Consider the following 17,197-nt stretch of genomic DNA (forward strand, 5'->3'; position numbering starts at 1 on the left):
CATATCTTTTGTTTGGAGCATTGAGTTCATTGACGTTTAGAGTGAATACTGAAAGATATGAATTTATTGCCATTATGATGCTTGTAGAGTTGGAGTTTCTGGTGGTGTTCTCTGGTCCTTTCTAATCTTTGTTGCTTTTGGTACTTATACACACGCGTGCGCGCGCGCGCGCGCACACACACACACACACATATATATATATATATATATATATAATTTTTTTTCATCTTTTCTCCCCTCATAATTTCTTGCAGGGCTGGTTGAGTGGTCACAAACTCCTCTAATATTTGTTTGTCTGAGAAACTTTTTATCTCTCCTTGTATTTTGAATGACAGCATTGCTGGATAAAGAATTCTTGGCTACACATTTTTCTGATTCAGCACACTGAATATATCCTGCCACTCCTTTCTGGCCTGCCATGTTTCTGTGGATAGATCTGCTGCAAACCTGATCTGTCTTCCCTTGTAGGTTAGGAACTTTTTTCCCCTTTCTGCTTTCATGATTCTCTCCTTGCCTGAGTGAGAGGGACTCAGGATCGCCAAAGAAACTTGACCCCCTTCTTCATTCCAGAGAGATGCCTGATATTCCACTGCCTCTAGGGCACAGGTTGCTAAGTGGATACAGCTCCAGAGCAATGGGCTTAGTCAGGCCCTGGGTGGTAGGTAGTTGAGACACTCTAATGTCTATGACACCCTTGTTTCCTAAGACTGTCCCTTCTCCCTACCCTCCCAAGCTCTCCTGTCTCCCTGAAGGAGAGTCCAAAGACCTTTTCCCTCAGGAGTGCTGGTTGTTAGGGGAGATACTCCATGGCAACAGGTCTTAGAGAGGCTTGAGGCCAGAGCTCTCAGAACTCTTAGGAGCCCAGACAGAGGCAGTGCCCTCCTTCCTGGTTCCCATGTTAAAAATTGATGCTGCCCTATTCCCCTGGGCTGGAGCCTAGTGTCTTCCACCCCTACTTGGCAATGGTTATCAAGGGTGGAAACTGCCTGGAGCCTGAGGCTGTGGTCACACTGTAACTTAGAGGCCTCCCCACCCCCAACCTGAAGTCAGGGTTTTAGGCTCACGTGCAGGCTGGAGGAGTCTCACAGTCGTAGCCATCAAACAGACACTCTGCAGAGTCACACTGTGGGTGGCACTGCCCATCCCGGAAGAGAAGCCAACACCGGGAGTGGGAAGGGCAGCCCTTCCAGGGGTCCAGGACCCCCAGGGAGCAGTCTCCCCCATCCCAATTTCCTCCAGGGCCACTGCAGCCAGCATCACAGGCCCCATCTCCACCTCTTCCCTCACATCCCTTTGCTCCAGGCCTCTGACACCGGGGCCCTGGAGAGCTGGGAGGGCAGGAGCATTGGAAGGCTGGGGACCCCAGCCCAGGGATCTCTGAGCAACTGCCATTGTGTAGGCATGGAGAAGGAGGGCCACAGCCATGAGGAGCAGGTGGGGTCAGGCAGTCAGGGCCCCCGTAGCCATTGAGGCAGGGACAGCGGGGTGGGAAGCCAGGCTTGGGGGAAGACAGACACAGGCCACCGTGGTGGCAGTGGTGGTGGCCACAGGAGGGGGCTCTGTGGTTGCAGGTGGGGCCCTCAAAACCCTGTGGAGAGGAGAGAGATGTTGGGGAAGGCCCTTGTATTATTCTTCCCACTCCCCCCCAAGCGAACTCTCGGGTTAAGATAACACAGATGGCCCTAGAATCTCATATCTGGAAGGGGCCTCAGAGAACATCAGGTTTATCTCCAGTCATTTTATAGATGTTGAAACCATGGCCCATGTTTTTTTCACATAATGACATATTACACAGTGAAAATGGACGAACCACCGCTGTGTGCAACAACCTGGAAGACTAAACACTTAATAGAGTGGTATTAAATGAATATTATCTTAGTCCTTGGACAAGGGTGATAAACTCTCTTTCTCTGGAAGCAGAAGAGGATAGAGGAAGACATAAGTACATGTGAGTCATCATTACTGTTGTAATTCTTAGGTTAGGTTCCTGGGTATTATGTTGTAAGAATAATAAAAAGAAGGCCGTGCACAAACCAATGATGATAGTGTATCATGAACAAAGGCTTATGATTAACCTGATTTCATGCATCTGAGGTCCACGTGCGCGCGCACACACACACACACGTAAAAGAACTTACCCAAGGTCGCCCAGCTTGACTCTGGGGCCTTACCTTAGGCAGTGCCAATGATTTCTGAAAATCCATTCATGCTAACACCTGATCCTGCCTGCCCCCCTGAACTGCTTCTGAGAGCCACTCATCGCCATTCACATGGGCTGGTTCTCATCAATAATTCCCACTCCAGTGCTCCCTAGACTCCCCTCTAGGATCCCACTCAGGCATTCTCACCTGGCACCAGTGTTGGGGGAAACAGAGAAGACTGCTTTGTGGTTACTTACCTGGAGGCAGTGGCAGGTGAAACCCAGGGGTGGTCCTGCTGTTGTCTCACAAGACCCTCCGTTGGAGCAGGGCTGGCTCTGGCAAGGGTCTGTCTCCACTTCACACCACTGGCCTGTGGAGGGTGGGGTTAGATGTCATACGCTACTTCAGTCATTGCCCCCTTCCTAGCTCATTACTGGGAATTGACCCAGTACTACCTGCACAGGAAGGGATCCTGGGGCATATTCCCTGGGGTGGGGAGGCAGGGGGATGGACATGATGACTAGGCTGCCTTGTGGGTGGGCGTTGTCAACTCAGCTGTGCCACAGAGATGCCTACACACACCCTCCCAGGCCTCACCCGTGTATCCAGGCAGACATTGGCAGTAGAAGGCATTGGCCAGAGAGTGGCAGGCTGCAGTGCCTGGGGGGTGGCAGGGCTGGTCCAGACACTCATCTACGTCCCCTTCACAGCGCAGCCCCACAAAACCTGGAGGGCAGGTGCAGTAGAAGCCTCCAGGTTTGGGGGTGCAGGTCCCATGGTTGTGACAGGGCTGGGATTGACAAGCGTTGGATTTCTTTGAGCAGTTCCATTGTAACCTGGGGCACACTGCGAGCAAAGAGGGTCAGACAGGGAACCAATAATCCCGCCCATCTCAACAGTACAGGGGAGCCAGCTCAAGACATTCTGCCTAATCCCTTCCCTACCTTCCAGTTCAGGGTATCACTCAACTGATCATCCATCACAGCCCTGCGTAGCTTCACCCTTGTATCTCAACTCCATGCTATACCCTTGTTCAATAGTGGGCAATTTAACCGCTCCAGCAGTCCCAAACTATCTTATGATACAATGCTATTAAACATAGTTCTGTTTTTGGTAAGACCTCCCTCCCTCAATCACACGCCTGACAGCCAGGCTCTGCCATGCTTTCTTAATTAATTTGTAAGTGTTTATTGAATGCCTGCTTCGTGCCAGGCACTGTTGTAGGCACTAGGAACATGAAGAAAATTAGAACTCATCCCTGCTTCCATGACGTTCTCAGTAAACCAGAGAGACAGCTAGCATTTATTGCATGATTTCTATACATAAGCTCATAAAACCCTCCCAACAAACTTGTATGTGAATTATCTCATTTGATTCTCACTTTACAGAAAAGGCAAATGATTCCTGGAAAGACTGCATGACTCGGCTAGCAGGTGGCAGAGCTGGGATTCAGTGCAAGTCTGTGACTTCATAACCAGTACCCTTAGCCATTTTCCAATTGTTTATCTTTCTGCTAGTGGGAGAAGGGTCATCGATGAGGTCTGTACCATGTGCTGAGTTCTTGCAAGAGGAAGGAGAGCATGTAAGAATGCAGTACCAGGCTTCAGAAAGGTGGAGCAAAAGGGAATTGCAGAGAGCGTGAGGAGTGGCTGGAGGGCTGGGAGAAGCGGGTGAGGGGGTATCTTGGAGATATCAGAGGGAAGGAGTCTCAGGAAAGGGGAGGTAAAGCTGAGTGTTGGGTGAAGGGGTATTGGCTACTAATTGGTACACTGCTTTTGTGTATGTTTGAAAATGGTCATAATAAAAAGTTAAAGAATAAAATTAAAAAGTTAAGGAGGATGGTTGGGGGATTTGCATCACACGTTTTATCCAAAGTCAGCCTTCTGAGTACAGGCATCAGGCTGCTTGGACTTGAATCCCAGCTTTGCCTCTTCTGCTCAGTGATCTGAACCACCAGGGAGAGGCCCAAACCCAGTCTGGAGAGAAGTTAGGGACATTTCCCTGAGGAAGGCACCTCTTGAGCACCGTCCAGTAGAAGTGGGTGGGGAAGGACACTGGAGAGCCAGTATAAGGGGTGTGTAGGGAAGCCAACAGCAGCTGGAGCAGAGAGTAGGAGGGCGAGGGTGTGGGGACATGAGACCTAAGAAGCAGGCAAGGCTGGGTCACGCTGGCCTTAGATTTCACTATCAAAGAGCCACATTGTGCGCCTGGGTGGCACAGTCGGTTAAGCGTCCGACTTCAGCCAGGTCACGATCTCGCGGTCCATGAGTTCGAGCCCCGTGTCAGGCTCTGGGCTGATGGCTCAGAGCCTGGAGCCTGTTTCCGATTCTGTGTCTCCCTCTCTCTGCCCCTCCCCCGTTCATGCTCTGTCTGTCTCTGTCCCAAAAATAAATAAACGTTGAAAAAAAAAAAACAACAAAACAAAGAGCCACAATGGGGCGCCTGGGTGGCTCAGTCAGTTGGGCGTCCGACTTAGGGTCAGGTCATGAGCTCGCGGTCTGTGAGTTCGAGCCCCGTGTCGGGCTCTGTGCTGACAGCTCAGAGCCTGGAGCCTGCTTTGGATTCTGTGTCTCCCTCGCTCTCTGCCCCTCCCCCGCTCATGCTCTGTCTCTCACTGTCAAAAATAAATAAACATTAAAAAAAATTTTTTTTTTTTTAAAAGAGGTGGGCAGCCACTGAAGGGTTTTAAGCAGGGGAGTGACAGGTCAGCTTAACGTTTTCAACAGAGCACCCTGGTAGTGGAGTAAAGGTTGAGCCTATAGGTGGACAAGTGGGGAGGCAGGGACGATAGGAGGGTGCTCCATGTGTCCGGGTGGAAGGCAGCAAAGGCCTAGACTGAGGCAGTGGGACAAAGGGTGAAGGAGGAAGGACAGAATTGAGAAAGATTTAAGAGGCAAAATGGCATGACTTGGTGGCTGGTTGGGTATGTGGGTAAAGGAAAGGGAAATGAATACATCACTACACGCCTCCTCAACTACTTTTCCCACATCCACCCACACTTGTCTCCCCTACTGCTCTCCTCTAGACCGGCTTACCTGGCAGAGATACCCAGTGGGCTGGGCCATGCACGTGGCCCCATGTTGGCAGGGCCTGGAGTCACATGGGTTCACCCTGTCCTGACATACGCTGCCTTGGAATCCAGGGGGGCAGTGGCAGAAATAGGAGGAGCCACTGTCGATGCAGAGACCTCCATTCTGGCACAGGGAAGAAACTTCTGTGCCTGAGAAGAAAGGCAAACAGGGATAGATAAAGCTAAGTTAGGTTCTTAGGGGCCCCAGACACAGAGCAGAGAGTCTCATGGGGATCACTGACATTCCTGGGGTGGGTGGAGGCCACTTGGAGCCTGAGGAGTCAATAAATTCTGGTGCTGAAGAGATTAAGACATCAAGATCCCCCTCCTGCCTGTTCTGCCAGAATGGAGAGAGATACCTCTTGTTAAACTTATTAGAGCATTATAAGCAACTGTATTCTTGGCTTAAAACAAGTCTGAAGTAAGAAAGAACTCAGTGGAAACTTTAGGTGCCTAAGTCTGTCCCCTGAATTGGCATCCTGTGATGTTCTCTCACTGTGATTCCCATCCCCTAACCCCACAGTAGTCTCTTTCCTGAGTTCTGCTCATATTAAACTCATTGGAATGAGGGGGCGGTATTCTTTCACAAGGGGGTTGGCATAACATGAAAATGATTGGGAGCAGCAGCTTAGTGAAGTTGGGTTAAGTGTGATCCATTCTAGCTGAGTTATGATAGTGACAGAGTTGAGTTGCTTCACATGGAGTTATGTCTCAGTGGTTGTGATAAACTGGAGTCTTGTGGTCTGGGTTGGTTGGTGTTGCTTGAGTTGCTTTGAGCATGGTGATAGGAGGGCTGAGCTATAGAATCAGCGGTAGTGGTTGGTCTTTGTTACTTTGACTCTTAGTTGGTTGTTTTGGTCAAAGGTTGTATGTGGGTGCCCTTAGGGATCGGGTAGAGAGGGACATCCTTTCTCTCTTCATCTGTTCCCCAGTTGGTCCTTGGGTTAGTACCTTGGCTCAGAGCGGCCTTCTGGCAAGAGGACAGCAGAAGGGAGCAAAAGGGGTCTAGGGGTCTTTGCTCACTTGCCTGCACGGCTAGGACGGGTCCTTCCCTCACAGCGTGGGCCTTGAAAGCCCGCAGCACAGAGGCAGGAGGAGGTGCCAGGCCTGTTCACACAGGTACCCCATTGAGGCACGGGGCTGGAGAGAGGAGGCTGTGAGGGGTTGGGTTCCTTACCCATACCTGGCCTGTGACCTTAGTCACACCCCGCACAGGACATACACGCACTCCCTGCTGCCCCCATCAAAACTGCAGCTCGTGGTGGCCAGTTGATTTTTATCAGACGGCACCAACACACCCTGACCAGTTCCTCCATCCACCTGTGGCCCAGCCCCAGAACATGGTAGGTACTCACCAGAGGCACAGTGGTCAGTGCTTGTCTGGCAGCGGGGCCCAGTGTGGCTCCGAGGACAGGTGCAGGAATAGCCCCCAGGGCTGGGGCTACAGGAGCCACCGTTGAGACAGGGCCCTGAGTGACAAGCCGCTAGCTCCTCCCTGCAGGTGGGGCCTGAGGGAAATGAGTGGGGTCTGAGAAAGGGCATCCTCTTCTCTCTGTCTTCCTCCACTTATCCCCCCTTCCTTTTCCTCATCCCCATCCCTTTTGTCTTCCATCCAACCTCTTTTCTTTTCTTACCACCTCCTGCATATCGCCTGTGGTCCCTGCAGCACATGCCCAGTTCTCCTTGGTAGTGACCAAGACCCAGAGGCCTAGGACACATGCCTCTACTGGTCTTGCTCTTGATTAGAGGTGGCCAGCCCAGAATGTCTGTGGTTTGGGAAGGGCCTCACCTGTGTAGCCTGTGGGGCAGGCACAGTTGTAGCCCGAGGGCTGGGGGTGGCAGGTCCCCCCATGCACACAGGGCGTGGAGATGCAGCCCCCTAGCTCTGCTTCACATTCTGGTCCTGTCCATCCCACATCACACACACATGAGGATCTGGTCATAACGAGAAAAAAGAAGAGTGTTTTTCTTCTTCTGGTGATTTTTTCTTCTCCCCTCCCCACTCCTCATCATTGGTTAGAACCCTATGACTTTCTTTTTTTTTTCTTTTTCATGTTCATTTTTGAGAGAGAGAGAGAGAGACAGACAGACAGACAGGGTGTGATTGGGGAGGGGCAGAGAGAGAGGAAGACACAGAATTTGAGGCAGGCTCCAGGCTCTGAGCTGTCAGCCGCGAGATCACAACTTGAGCCGAAGTCAGATGCTTAACTGTCTGAGCCATCCAGGCACCTCTTCTGTTTTTAAGTAGGCTTCACGCCCATTCCGGAGTCCAATCCAGCCTGGAGCCCAACGTGGGACCTGAACTCACCACCCTGAGATCACATCCTGAGCTGAGGTCAAGAGTTGGACATTGAACCAACTGAGCCACCCAGTCCCCTGATCTCTTCTTTTTTTTGGCCCTGAGACTCTGGTCCCCTTCTTCAGTGGCTCTGTTCTCAGCATTGTCCCCCTTCCATACCTGCCTCCTGCTTGTTTTCTCCCACTACATGTATGAATATGTATATACATTTCTTCTATAATTTGTTTGTTATCTGTCTTTCCTCATTAGAATGAGAGCTCCATGAGAACAGACACTTTGTCTCTTTTGTTCTGTGCTATTCCTCCAGTGCCTGGAAAAGATCCACACATAGTAGATGTTCAATATTTGTCTAATGTATGATTTTTTTTCAAATTTTTCAATTTTTTATTTTTGAGAGAGAGAGAGAGAGAGAGAGAGAGAGAGACAGAGTGAGAGTGGGAGAAGGGCAGAGAGAGAGAGGGAGACACAGAATCTGAAGCAGGCTCCAGGCTCCGAGCTGTCAGCACAGCTTGGACGCGGGGCCTGAACTCATGAACTGTGAGATCATGACCTGAGCCAAAGTCGGACGCTCCACCGACTTAACCAACCAGGTACCCCTCTAATGTATGATTAATTGGCCCTGGGATTTCATGTTTTTCTTCCTGTTCTGACCCTCTAGCCCTCTGTTTCTCCTGTTATTTATGAACTCTCCCCTCACGGGATAGCACTCACTAGTGGATCCCTCACCTTGGCTTTGACCTCAGAACTTGGCCATTTCCTTCTTCTTCCCTATTGGTCATTTCTTGCAGACTCACCCCTCCCTGGTTGTCTCCCCCTGGCCTAGCTGAGGAGGACCCAGAGGACAGTGGAAGGTTACCTCTGGCAGTGTCCGTGGTGGCAGGTGCAGTTGTCCTCAATGGGGGCACAGCCAGGGCTTCCATCAGGGCAGAGGCAGTGGGCCTTGTCTTCTTGATCTTGGCACTTTGGCTTGGGCTGGCACAGGTTGGGGGCACACAGGGGAACCTCACAGAGATGACCTGGGGTGGGGAGATGAGTCACAGGGAAAACAGAGTCCCTCTATGTCCTTGATGGGGCCAAAGCCACTTTTTACATATGACTTGCTCACTCCCCACGAACCTGTCCTTCAGTGGCTCCCTGTTGCCTCAGGATACTGTCTAACTTCCTCAGAATGGCACACAGGGTCCTGCATGGCATCATTTCACAATGCAGTTACCTGCAGCTAAAACATGTAATCATTCTGTCTTGACAAACTCCTACTCATTCTTCCAGACTCAGCTCAGCCATTACCTCCTCATGAAGCCTTCTCATCTCTAGTCTGGTTGGCTGGTCCTTTGTGCTCTTACAGAATCCTGTGCAGTCTCTCTCAGAGCACCTGTGGCTATAACCAACAGGAGACTTCTTGGTCTCTCTGCACTAGATTTAAAGCCACTTGAGGAGAGCAGGTCTCTTACCAACTTGTGTCTGTGTCTGGCTGTGCATAGTGGGCACTTAATACGTTCTAAATAAGGAAATGAATGGCTTCCTCTTGAACCCCATCCTGTTTCTGAGCCCTAATCACACCATTCATGTTGGGCCCAGTGTGGGCCCTGTAAATAACACCTGCTGTCAGCCTCAGGTTGTGCAAACCTTGCATTGAATAATTTGAAGGGGTTCCATTCTCATTCTCTTTTTACAGTCCAACCCTTGAATATCCAGCAGTGACCTCTGCTCCACCCCTAATGGACTCAACTATCCTGCCAGTCCTTTCTAACACCTCCCCTGCTTACCTGTGAAGCCAGAGGGGCAGAGGCAAAAGAAGGCTCCTGGGAGATCCAGGCAGCTTGCTCCAGTGGGGCATGGGCCACTCAGACACTCATCCACCTCGGCCTGACAGCGAGGGCCTTCAAAGCCTATGGCACAGCAGGAGGGTCAGGGACATGCAGGGGAGTCTGCACTTGGCCCCCACTCTACCCTGCAGTGTTTGAACACTGGTCTACCTGGAAGGCACTCGCAGTGGAATGATCCAGGCTGGTCCTGGCACTGCCCACCATTGGCACAGGGAGAGCTTCCACACTCATCGATGTCCTCCTGACACCGGGAGCCAGTGAATCCTGGGGGGCAGGGAGTAAGTGGGGAGAGATGGTAAAGGTTATTTCTCCTCTCCTCTCCTCTCCTCTCCTCTCCTCTCCTCTCCTCTCCTCTTCTCTCCTCTCCTCTCCTCTCCTTCTTTTTCTTTCTTTTGTGACTTTGGATTCATCAGGGAGTTTGTTACAAATATTTGTGACTGAGATGTACAGGTATGATTTCATGGATTCAAACAAGAAATTTAGAGCTAATGCCGCTATTTAACCTTCTATTTACACAGACAGAAATAACATTCCTATGAATTGCAGTGAAGAGAATCTTGTTTCAAATTGCTTGGTTTGGAGGTTCATCTGCATGTATCATTATATAATGAAGGTACCAATCTGGGGGCTGCTCAAAGAGTGATTTGAATTTCAGAACATAACAGCATATCTTAGTAACTTCATTCTTTATATAAAGAAGGTATAACTGGCTGTGTGTGTGAATGGTGAAAATAAAGCATAAATGCAAGTCGTGCCCCCTCCCCTCAGCAGGAAAAGTGAACCTGGGGGGCTTCCCAGAGAAGACACCTGGGGCAGGTGGAGGTGACAGGAGGATGATGTTCAGCACCTGCCAGTTGTGTGACTTTGGGCAAGTTACTCAGGCTCTCTAGGCTGCAGTGTCCTCTTCTGTAAAAGGGGCATAATAGAACCTACCTTATGGTGTCATTGAAAGGATTAAATGAGGTAATGCCTGAAAAGTACACAGCCAAGTGCCTGGCCTGGAGCAAATATTCAAGAAACATCTGTTATCGTCACATCAGGGAACAGAGGGATCGATAATGGTGGAGAAGGAAGGCCGGGGGCAGTTTTCCCTGCATCCAGGGTGAGCAGTGCCAAGACCAGCCTGGGATCCCCACGAGCGGACTCTGGAGGAGGGCCAGAAAGGACGATTTGGGTAATTTGGCAGGACAGAGATAAAGGTGGATGAGTATGCGAGGAAGGTTTGGGATGTAACAGAAGAGAGTTGGGGGAGCAGAGGAGTTGGGAGAAATGGGAGCTCTTTGGCCAAGCCAGGGTGAACTTCCAAAGGGTTGGGATTGCCGGGCCTGCACTGTGGTTCAGGGGGCTGGGCTGAAGGGCTGGAGTGGAATCTGTACTCACCAGGCAGGCAGACACACAGGAAGCCGTTGAGGAGGTCCTGGCAGTCAGCCTGGTTCAGGCAAGGAGCAGAGGCACACTCGTCTGTCTCCACCTCACAGAGCTGCCCTTCTAAGCCTGGGACATGGAGATGTGGTGCAGGCTGAGCCCTGCCCGGGCTGCTCACCCCTTCTGCCCAGGAGGACCAGGGTTCTAGAACCCTCCCAGGGTGCTGTCTGCCTGAAGGTTGGGGCGACGAGCCTGCGGTCCTGCTGCTCTGCTGTGTGTGGCTCTGCCCCCTTTAAATGTGAAAGCTCAGGGAGCAGGGCACCTGCTGGGACCCGAGGGGGCAGCAAGGAAGTACCTTTGGGGGCCATTCTCTGTGCCCAGAGGGCAGGCTCACTGGGCTGGGCTAATGAGCCTGGAGGTCCTCAAGGTCAAACGAAACAAATGGGCATCTGCTTGGAGGTGAGTCATGCCTCTTGTTCTACCCCAGCAGGCTCTGTGCCAGGGAGACCAGGAGTCCCCAAGGGGGGGTATTTGAAGGGCATTTGGGTAGCTTGTTGGTCACATATTTGTCCTGTATCTTTGGGCTTGTCCTGGTATCCGCAGTCTCACCCTGAACTGAAGCTGGATCAGCCTCTAGACCTCGGCTGCCTCCCACTTCTTGCCTGGGGATTCTGCTTCTGAAGGTCCTTGGTATCTACGACCTTGTCCCTGGTATGGCTGCATGGTTTTCTCAGCTTCTTTCCTTGGATGCTGCTCAGTTTAGGAAGGCTGTTTGGTGTAGTGGTGAAATCTACTGAAGCCCTGGGTTTGAATCCCGGCCATGCCACTTACTGGCTGGACAACTCACTTAATCTCTCTGTGTCTGTTTCTTGTAAAATGGGCACAGTAACAATACTGACCTTAGAGGGTTCTTGCCAAGATGACAAAATGCATGTAAGATGTTCAGGTGGTACTTGGCAGAAAGTAAGCTATTATTTTTTTGGTTTCATTCAGCTTCCTGATATCGGGTTGGTCACTATACCCCTGGGGAGACCTGTCTCCCTTAAAAGTAACTTGGAGGTAGGTGCAGCCTTGTGGCACTTTTTTTTTTTTCCTATTGTACCAAATTCAAGCATACAGGCCCTTTGGGGTTTTAAGGATTTACTCAATCTCTACAGGGGAGAGTTTCTGTGATTAGGAGGAACATTCTGAGTTGGCATGAGCCGAGGCTGCTGCTGTTCTGCTCTTCCTTGATGGGCCTCTGTGTACAGTGGACCAGGCTGCACACTTTACAATGACTATGAAGTGAATGCTCTCCTCTCACCCCCAGAGTTGAGCAGTGTACAACCTCAGTACCATCTGTGGCTGCCCTTCTCTTAGAGGCCATGGGTTTCCCAGAGTGTTCATCATGGGTGGGGAGATGAGAAAGAGGTATTCTTTGATAGCTGATCCCAACTGGCCTGGGGCTATCTATGTTCTGGAGGGGTCATGCCTAGTGGGTTCAGGATTAGTCCCCTGTGTCCTCTACTCAGGGCCCCATCCATCTAGTACCTGGTGGGCAGAGGCAGTGGAAGGTGGCAAGCAGGTCCAGGCAGGTGCTGCCTAGATGGCAGGGCTGGGACAGGCACTCATTGTGATCAGCCTCGCAGCGGGAGCCCGTGTAGCCAGGGGGACAGAGGCAGTCAAAGGAGCCAGGGGTGTTGAGGCAAGAGCCGCCGTGTTCACAGGGACTGGGGCCTTGCTGGGCTAGGAGGAGAGGAGTCAGAAGTTCACAGGGGCCCAGGGCAGAAGGGAAGGGGGCCAGACCGCCAGGGAAGGCATGAGGGCCTGCTTGTGGCAGAATGAACACATCGGAGAAAGGGCTGGTGTCTTTAACACAGACGAGGACTAAGTGGGGCCCGGAGGGCTAAGCACTGGTGAGAAGACCGTGTAGGGAAGAATTGCCAAATCTGGACAAAATTGGGAAAAAAGAGATGATTGTATTTTTAATTTGAAAAACAATTTGCAGAGGCTGTTTGGGACTCAGAGAGGATCTGATGTGGGGGTGCCTTACCCATCTGACACTCGTCCAGGTCCTGGTGGCAGGTGGGCCCCGAGTAGCCAGGCTGACACAGGCAGAGTGGAGAGCCTGTCAGGGGACTGGTGCTGCACTGGGCTTCCCCGTGGCATGGCTGGCTCAGGCACATGTCCTCCATGTGGCACAGGAGTCCTGGAGGGCAGGATGGGCATGAGGCTCTTGGGCCGCTTGAGGATCCCAGCTGCCCCCCTTATGCTTCTGTCACTTGCCATCCTCACGGCCACCTCCCCGAGCCCTCTGTCACACCTGTGCGGCCAGGTGGGCAAAGGCAGGAGAAGGAGCCCACACGATCGATGCAGGTGGATCCCGGGGCACAGGTGGCAGCAACACAGTCGTCTAGGTTCTCTTCACAGCCTGTGCCTCCCCAGCCGCTCACACACACACAATGGAAGCTGCCAGCTGAGTTCTGGCAGGTACCCCCATTTAGGCAGCGAGGGGGACCCTGAGCCTCACATTCATCCACATCTTCGGAGCAATCCCAGCCTGTGGGGGATGGGATGGGAAGGGGACAAAGGCTGGAGTTGGGAGCCCTGTGAGGAGGGGAGGCTAGGGGCTGATCATATGGGCCACAGGTGCCATGGACTTGGCTTAAACGACTCACCTGTCCAGGCTTCTGGGCAGAGGCACGTGTAGGTGCTCAGCCCATCCAGGCAAGTGCCCCCGTTCTGACACTGGTGCCCAGCACAGTCATCTGGATTCACCTCACAGCTCGGGCCTCTGAAACCTGACAGGGTCATGGGATTAGCGAAGGGAAGGGGACCTCCCTGCCCCGAGAGAGGGGTGGCAGACGTGAGGACGCACCTTGGGGGCAGAGGCAGAGGTGGAGGGTGGAGTCTCTCCCTGGAACCAGGTGACAGGTGCCCCCATTGGGACAGCCCGTAGGGGGGCAGGGTCCTGGCTGGAGCTCACAGCGTGGACCCTCCTGCCCAGTGGGGCAGTGACACCAGAAAGATCCCAAGGTGTTATGGCAGGAAGTGCCTTTGGGGCAGGGCCCTGGGTCCAGGAAACACTCATTGATATCATGTTCGCAGGCATGACCCTCGAAGCCAGGTGGGCAGCGGCACTGGATCTGGGGGTATGTGGCCAGACACACCCCTCCAATGACGCAGGGATTGGCTGAGCAGAAGTCCCGAAGCTGGCACTGCTCACCTGAGGCAGAGGACAGAGGGCGTTGTTCAATCCCAGCCCCCCGCTCCGCTGGGAGAATCCAGCTCTCACTCTGGATTATCTGTGTCTGATTTTCATGTTGCCTTCTCTTTGTTCCCATAGGCTTTTTGCCCTGCTCCACCACCCCTTGCCTCAGTTTTGGCATTCTGGAAAATGGGAGCTGTCGTTGTTGGTGGGAGTATTGCAGGCTGGCCCTGCTGAGCAGACCTGAGACACAGTGTCCTTCCAAATTTGGTGGCCTTTCCTTGGTGGGGAGGAGAAAAGCAGCTGGCCTCCAGACTCGGCAGCTTGCTGTGCCACCACCGCTGTGTGCCCTCAGGTGTGTCTGGCCTCCCTTGTCCGGATTTCCTAATCTTTAGGTGGGTACAGTGTTGCAGATAATGATAAGGAGACAGACGTCTCGTCTGTTCCCCCCAGTGGCAACGGCGGTGGTGGTGGCTGGCACTGGGCTAAGTGACCACCTCCTGAACATCACTCCCTTTCCTCCTCTCGACAGTGTTATGAAGTGTGGACATCAGCTGGCAACTGAGGATGCAGAGAGCTTAACTACCTGATGCAAGGGCGCGCGTCTCATCGGTGGCAGAGCTGGCACTGGACACGTGGGCCGCTGCTTGAAGCACAAGGCCTGGCAAGTTGTCATTGACAGTCCTCCTTGTTGTCACACCACGAGAGGCTGGTCTCCCACCCCCAAATCCTCAGAATTACCCAGGCACTCAAACTATCTCCATGCCTGGGCCCACCCCAGACCCACTAAAGCAGCCTTTCTGGGACGTGGGCACCAGTATGTTGCAGGCTTTCCAGGTGATTGCTGTGCCTTGCCACGTTTGAGAAGCCTTGCTCTTCTAGTCCACCCCTCACAGATCACTTTCCTCCCCGTGTGGTCTTCACTGCCCTGTCCAGTCCCCTCCCTCCTGGTAGATCAGAGGAGCCTTCCTCTCCAGGGGCCTGGCACCTCTGGCCAGTGAAGCCAGAGGGGCAGGTGCAGGAGAAGCTGGGGGCCAAGGGAGAGGGAAGGCTGGGGGAGCCTGGGAGGGTGAGAAGCAGAGCTTGGCAGCTGCCCCCATTCTGGCAGAGCTGGCCATCCTGGCAGGGGTCAGGAAACTGGCATGTCTCACCCAGGAAGCCAGGGGCACACCTGAGCAGGGGAGGAGAGTGGAAAACTTAAGTCACTGGGTCCTCTTTGCCTTCTCTGCCACCTCCCTTCCTTTGCCTTCATTGGTTTCCCTTTAGTGCCTTTACCTCCTCCCTTTCTCCTTCCTTCCCAGTCCCTCCTCCTCCCCAGCTCTCCCTCCCCATTTCCGGTCTCCCACTCCCAGGAGAACTCACTGGCAGCTCCCTTGTCCCCGAGATAGGCTCAGGCAGGTGCCTCCGTTGGCACAGGGTTCTGGGAAGTCCCCACACCGAAGCACTAGGGATGGAGATGAGGAAGGCATGGGAGTGGGGAGCGCTGTGCTCCCAGATTTCTCTGGGTGCTTTGCTGCCTGCAGCAGCCCCACACGTGCTCTCAGCCACCACCACTTCTGCACTTGCCTGATCCCTACCAGAGTGGTGCTCTTGCCCTCGCATCGCCCCGCCCCCATCCCAGGCCTGGGGATCCTCTCAGCTCCTAATCCCCACCCCCTTTCCTGTTTATTATCCAGCCTTCCAAGTCCAGCCTCAGGCTCCATCCTTTGGAATGGAGACAACAGGGCTCAGGAGGGGGGCCCAGGGGATTCCTGGAAGGTGAATGGCTGAGACATTGAAGGCATTTCCTCCCTGAAGGGCCCAGCATTGAGCCATCTGGGGGGTGGGGACAGCTGGGCCGGGAAAGGGACTTGGTCAGCCCTTGACCTTCCCATGTCTTCATCTCCTGCTTTTTTCTCATCGCCTTCCCTAGCAGGTGGCCAGTCTTTTTCCCTCTTTACCTCCTAAATGTGATTGCAAGAGCCTGCTGTCCGCCAGCACTAAGACCAACTGGGTTCTCCCTGAGGCGGGCACCCTCCCACCCATTCTCCAGACAGTCACCGCCCTTGGCACAGGCCCCAAAGCCTTGGTTTGTGCAGCTGCAGCAGCAGAGTCTTCTCTCCCTGCGTTTGGGGGGTGATGGTGGTGAGATTCTCTTCCACCCAGTGTCCTCTCAAAGCATGGGGCTTGGCCCTCCGCCCCCAACCCATCAACACCCTCTTAAGGAAGATGGGTCCCGTCACCTCTCCTACCCCATGCCTCACCTCTGGTCTTGACGACTGAGTGACACAGCAGCAGCAGCAGCAGTGAAGGGGGCTGCATTCCAGAGCACCGCCCCACACCCAGATCCTCTGCCTCCTCAGGCAAGGACCCTCAGAGCCCTCACCAAGGCAGGAGCCACCTCCTCTGCTCCCATGGCCCCTTCCTCCTCCTCTGCCCACTGCAAGCCTCACGTCTGAGCTGTTTCCTGAGTCACACAATGTCCTGGACACCCTAGTGATGGGAGGGGGAGGAGTGGAACAACATTGAGGGGGATGAGGGAGGGGCCTTCTGTCCCTGACAACCCCTGGGGAGAGGGGGAGTGGGATGGTGTGGCAGGTGAACAGGACGGGAGCACCGGGCTGGGGGGGGGGGGTTCTGGGTTCAGTCCCAGCCCTTCTGTTGTTGTGTGGTCTCCCCTTTCTAGAGATGAGAATGACAAGGTGGCTTACCCTTGCCCTGGGAGGGTCAGGGCCTGGAACAGAGGTGTGGGGTGCTGAGGCATCTTCTATTCCAGGTTAGTATCCGTGCTTCTTGGACACTCTGCAACTTTCTATAAGTTGAAACCACTAACCTTGGCAGTGGGAATGCAGGGCACTCCTAGCCATTACCTTGGCCCTTGCTGGGGACTTAGTTTTCTCCTTTGGGGGAATGGGCAAGTTACTGGGCTGGTTCTGGGGGAAATCTTGGCCTTCCTTTGTTGGGAAACGTATAAAACCAATATCAATGATAAATGAACGTTGTCAGTACTGAAATGTGCAGTCTGGATTATCCAGCGCGAACTGTATATTTAGGTAAGTTCCCTTCCCTTTCTCTACCACAGAGATCTCTGAGATGTACGGAATGTCAGTTTCTGAGTTCAGAACTGGAGTAAATAAAATGACAAAAGAAAATTCATTTCCCTGACTCATCCTACCTTTTTTGAGTCAACCCAGGACAGCTCCAGGGTCAGTCACACACTGAGTTTCCTTAGTAGCACAGAGAGCTGAGAGTCTGGGGTGGCTGGAGGTGTTATCAATAGCCATGCATAGCCCCAGCACTGTGGTGCTCAAAGCTGCAGCCTGGTGTGCC

The 17,197-nt window shown here is 53.0% G+C and overlaps 2 protein-coding genes across 2 annotated transcripts in view; one reads left to right on the forward strand and one right to left on the reverse strand.

Moving 5' to 3' along the window:
- Positions 1–917: 917 nt before the first annotated feature.
- LOC125166422 (neurogenic locus notch homolog protein 4-like) lies at positions 918–16,280 on the reverse strand. The gene is made up of 20 exons (XM_047860349.1): positions 16,132–16,280; positions 15,251–15,332; positions 14,790–15,059; positions 14,475–14,575; positions 13,559–13,906; positions 13,359–13,481; positions 13,004–13,240; positions 12,734–12,889; positions 12,232–12,426; positions 10,717–10,830; positions 9,487–9,600; positions 9,277–9,399; positions 8,367–8,526; positions 7,001–7,146; positions 6,567–6,719; positions 5,177–5,361; positions 4,156–4,238; positions 2,739–2,977; positions 2,399–2,511; positions 918–1,588 (listed from the first exon to the last, which is right to left on the reverse strand). The coding sequence occupies exons 1-20, from the start codon at positions 16,187–16,189 to the stop codon at positions 1,061–1,063; spliced, it is 3,528 nt and encodes a 1,175-aa protein (XP_047716305.1). The 5' UTR covers positions 16,190–16,280; the 3' UTR covers positions 918–1,060.
- The window catches only part of LOC125165843 (butyrophilin-like protein 1), a 38,765-nt gene continuing 33,058 nt past the window's right edge, over positions 11,491–17,197 (forward strand). Inside the window, exon 1 of the mRNA XM_047859259.1 lies at positions 11,491–11,760. The gene's annotated coding sequence lies outside the window, so the exon portion shown is untranslated. The remainder of the gene's footprint in view (positions 11,761–17,197) is intronic.

The sequence above is a fragment of the Prionailurus viverrinus genome, chromosome B2 (assembly GCF_022837055.1).
Source record: "Prionailurus viverrinus isolate Anna chromosome B2, UM_Priviv_1.0, whole genome shotgun sequence".
Classification (NCBI taxonomy): Eukaryota; Metazoa; Chordata; class Mammalia; order Carnivora; family Felidae; genus Prionailurus; species Prionailurus viverrinus.

Coding starts and splice junctions, on each gene's coding strand:
- LOC125166422 (XM_047860349.1), bottom strand. CDS start 16,189: ATGCAGCCCCCTTCACTGCTGCTGCTGCTGCTGTGTCACTCAGTCGTC. Junction 13,482..13,558: donor CCTCTGCCTCTGCCCCCAAG/GTGCGTCCTCAC, acceptor TGACCCTGTCAG/GTTTCAGAGGCCCGAGCTGT. Junction 5,362..6,566: donor CACTGACCACTGTGCCTCTG/GTGAGTACCTAC, acceptor CTTTCTTCTCAG/GCACAGAAGTTTCTTCCCTG.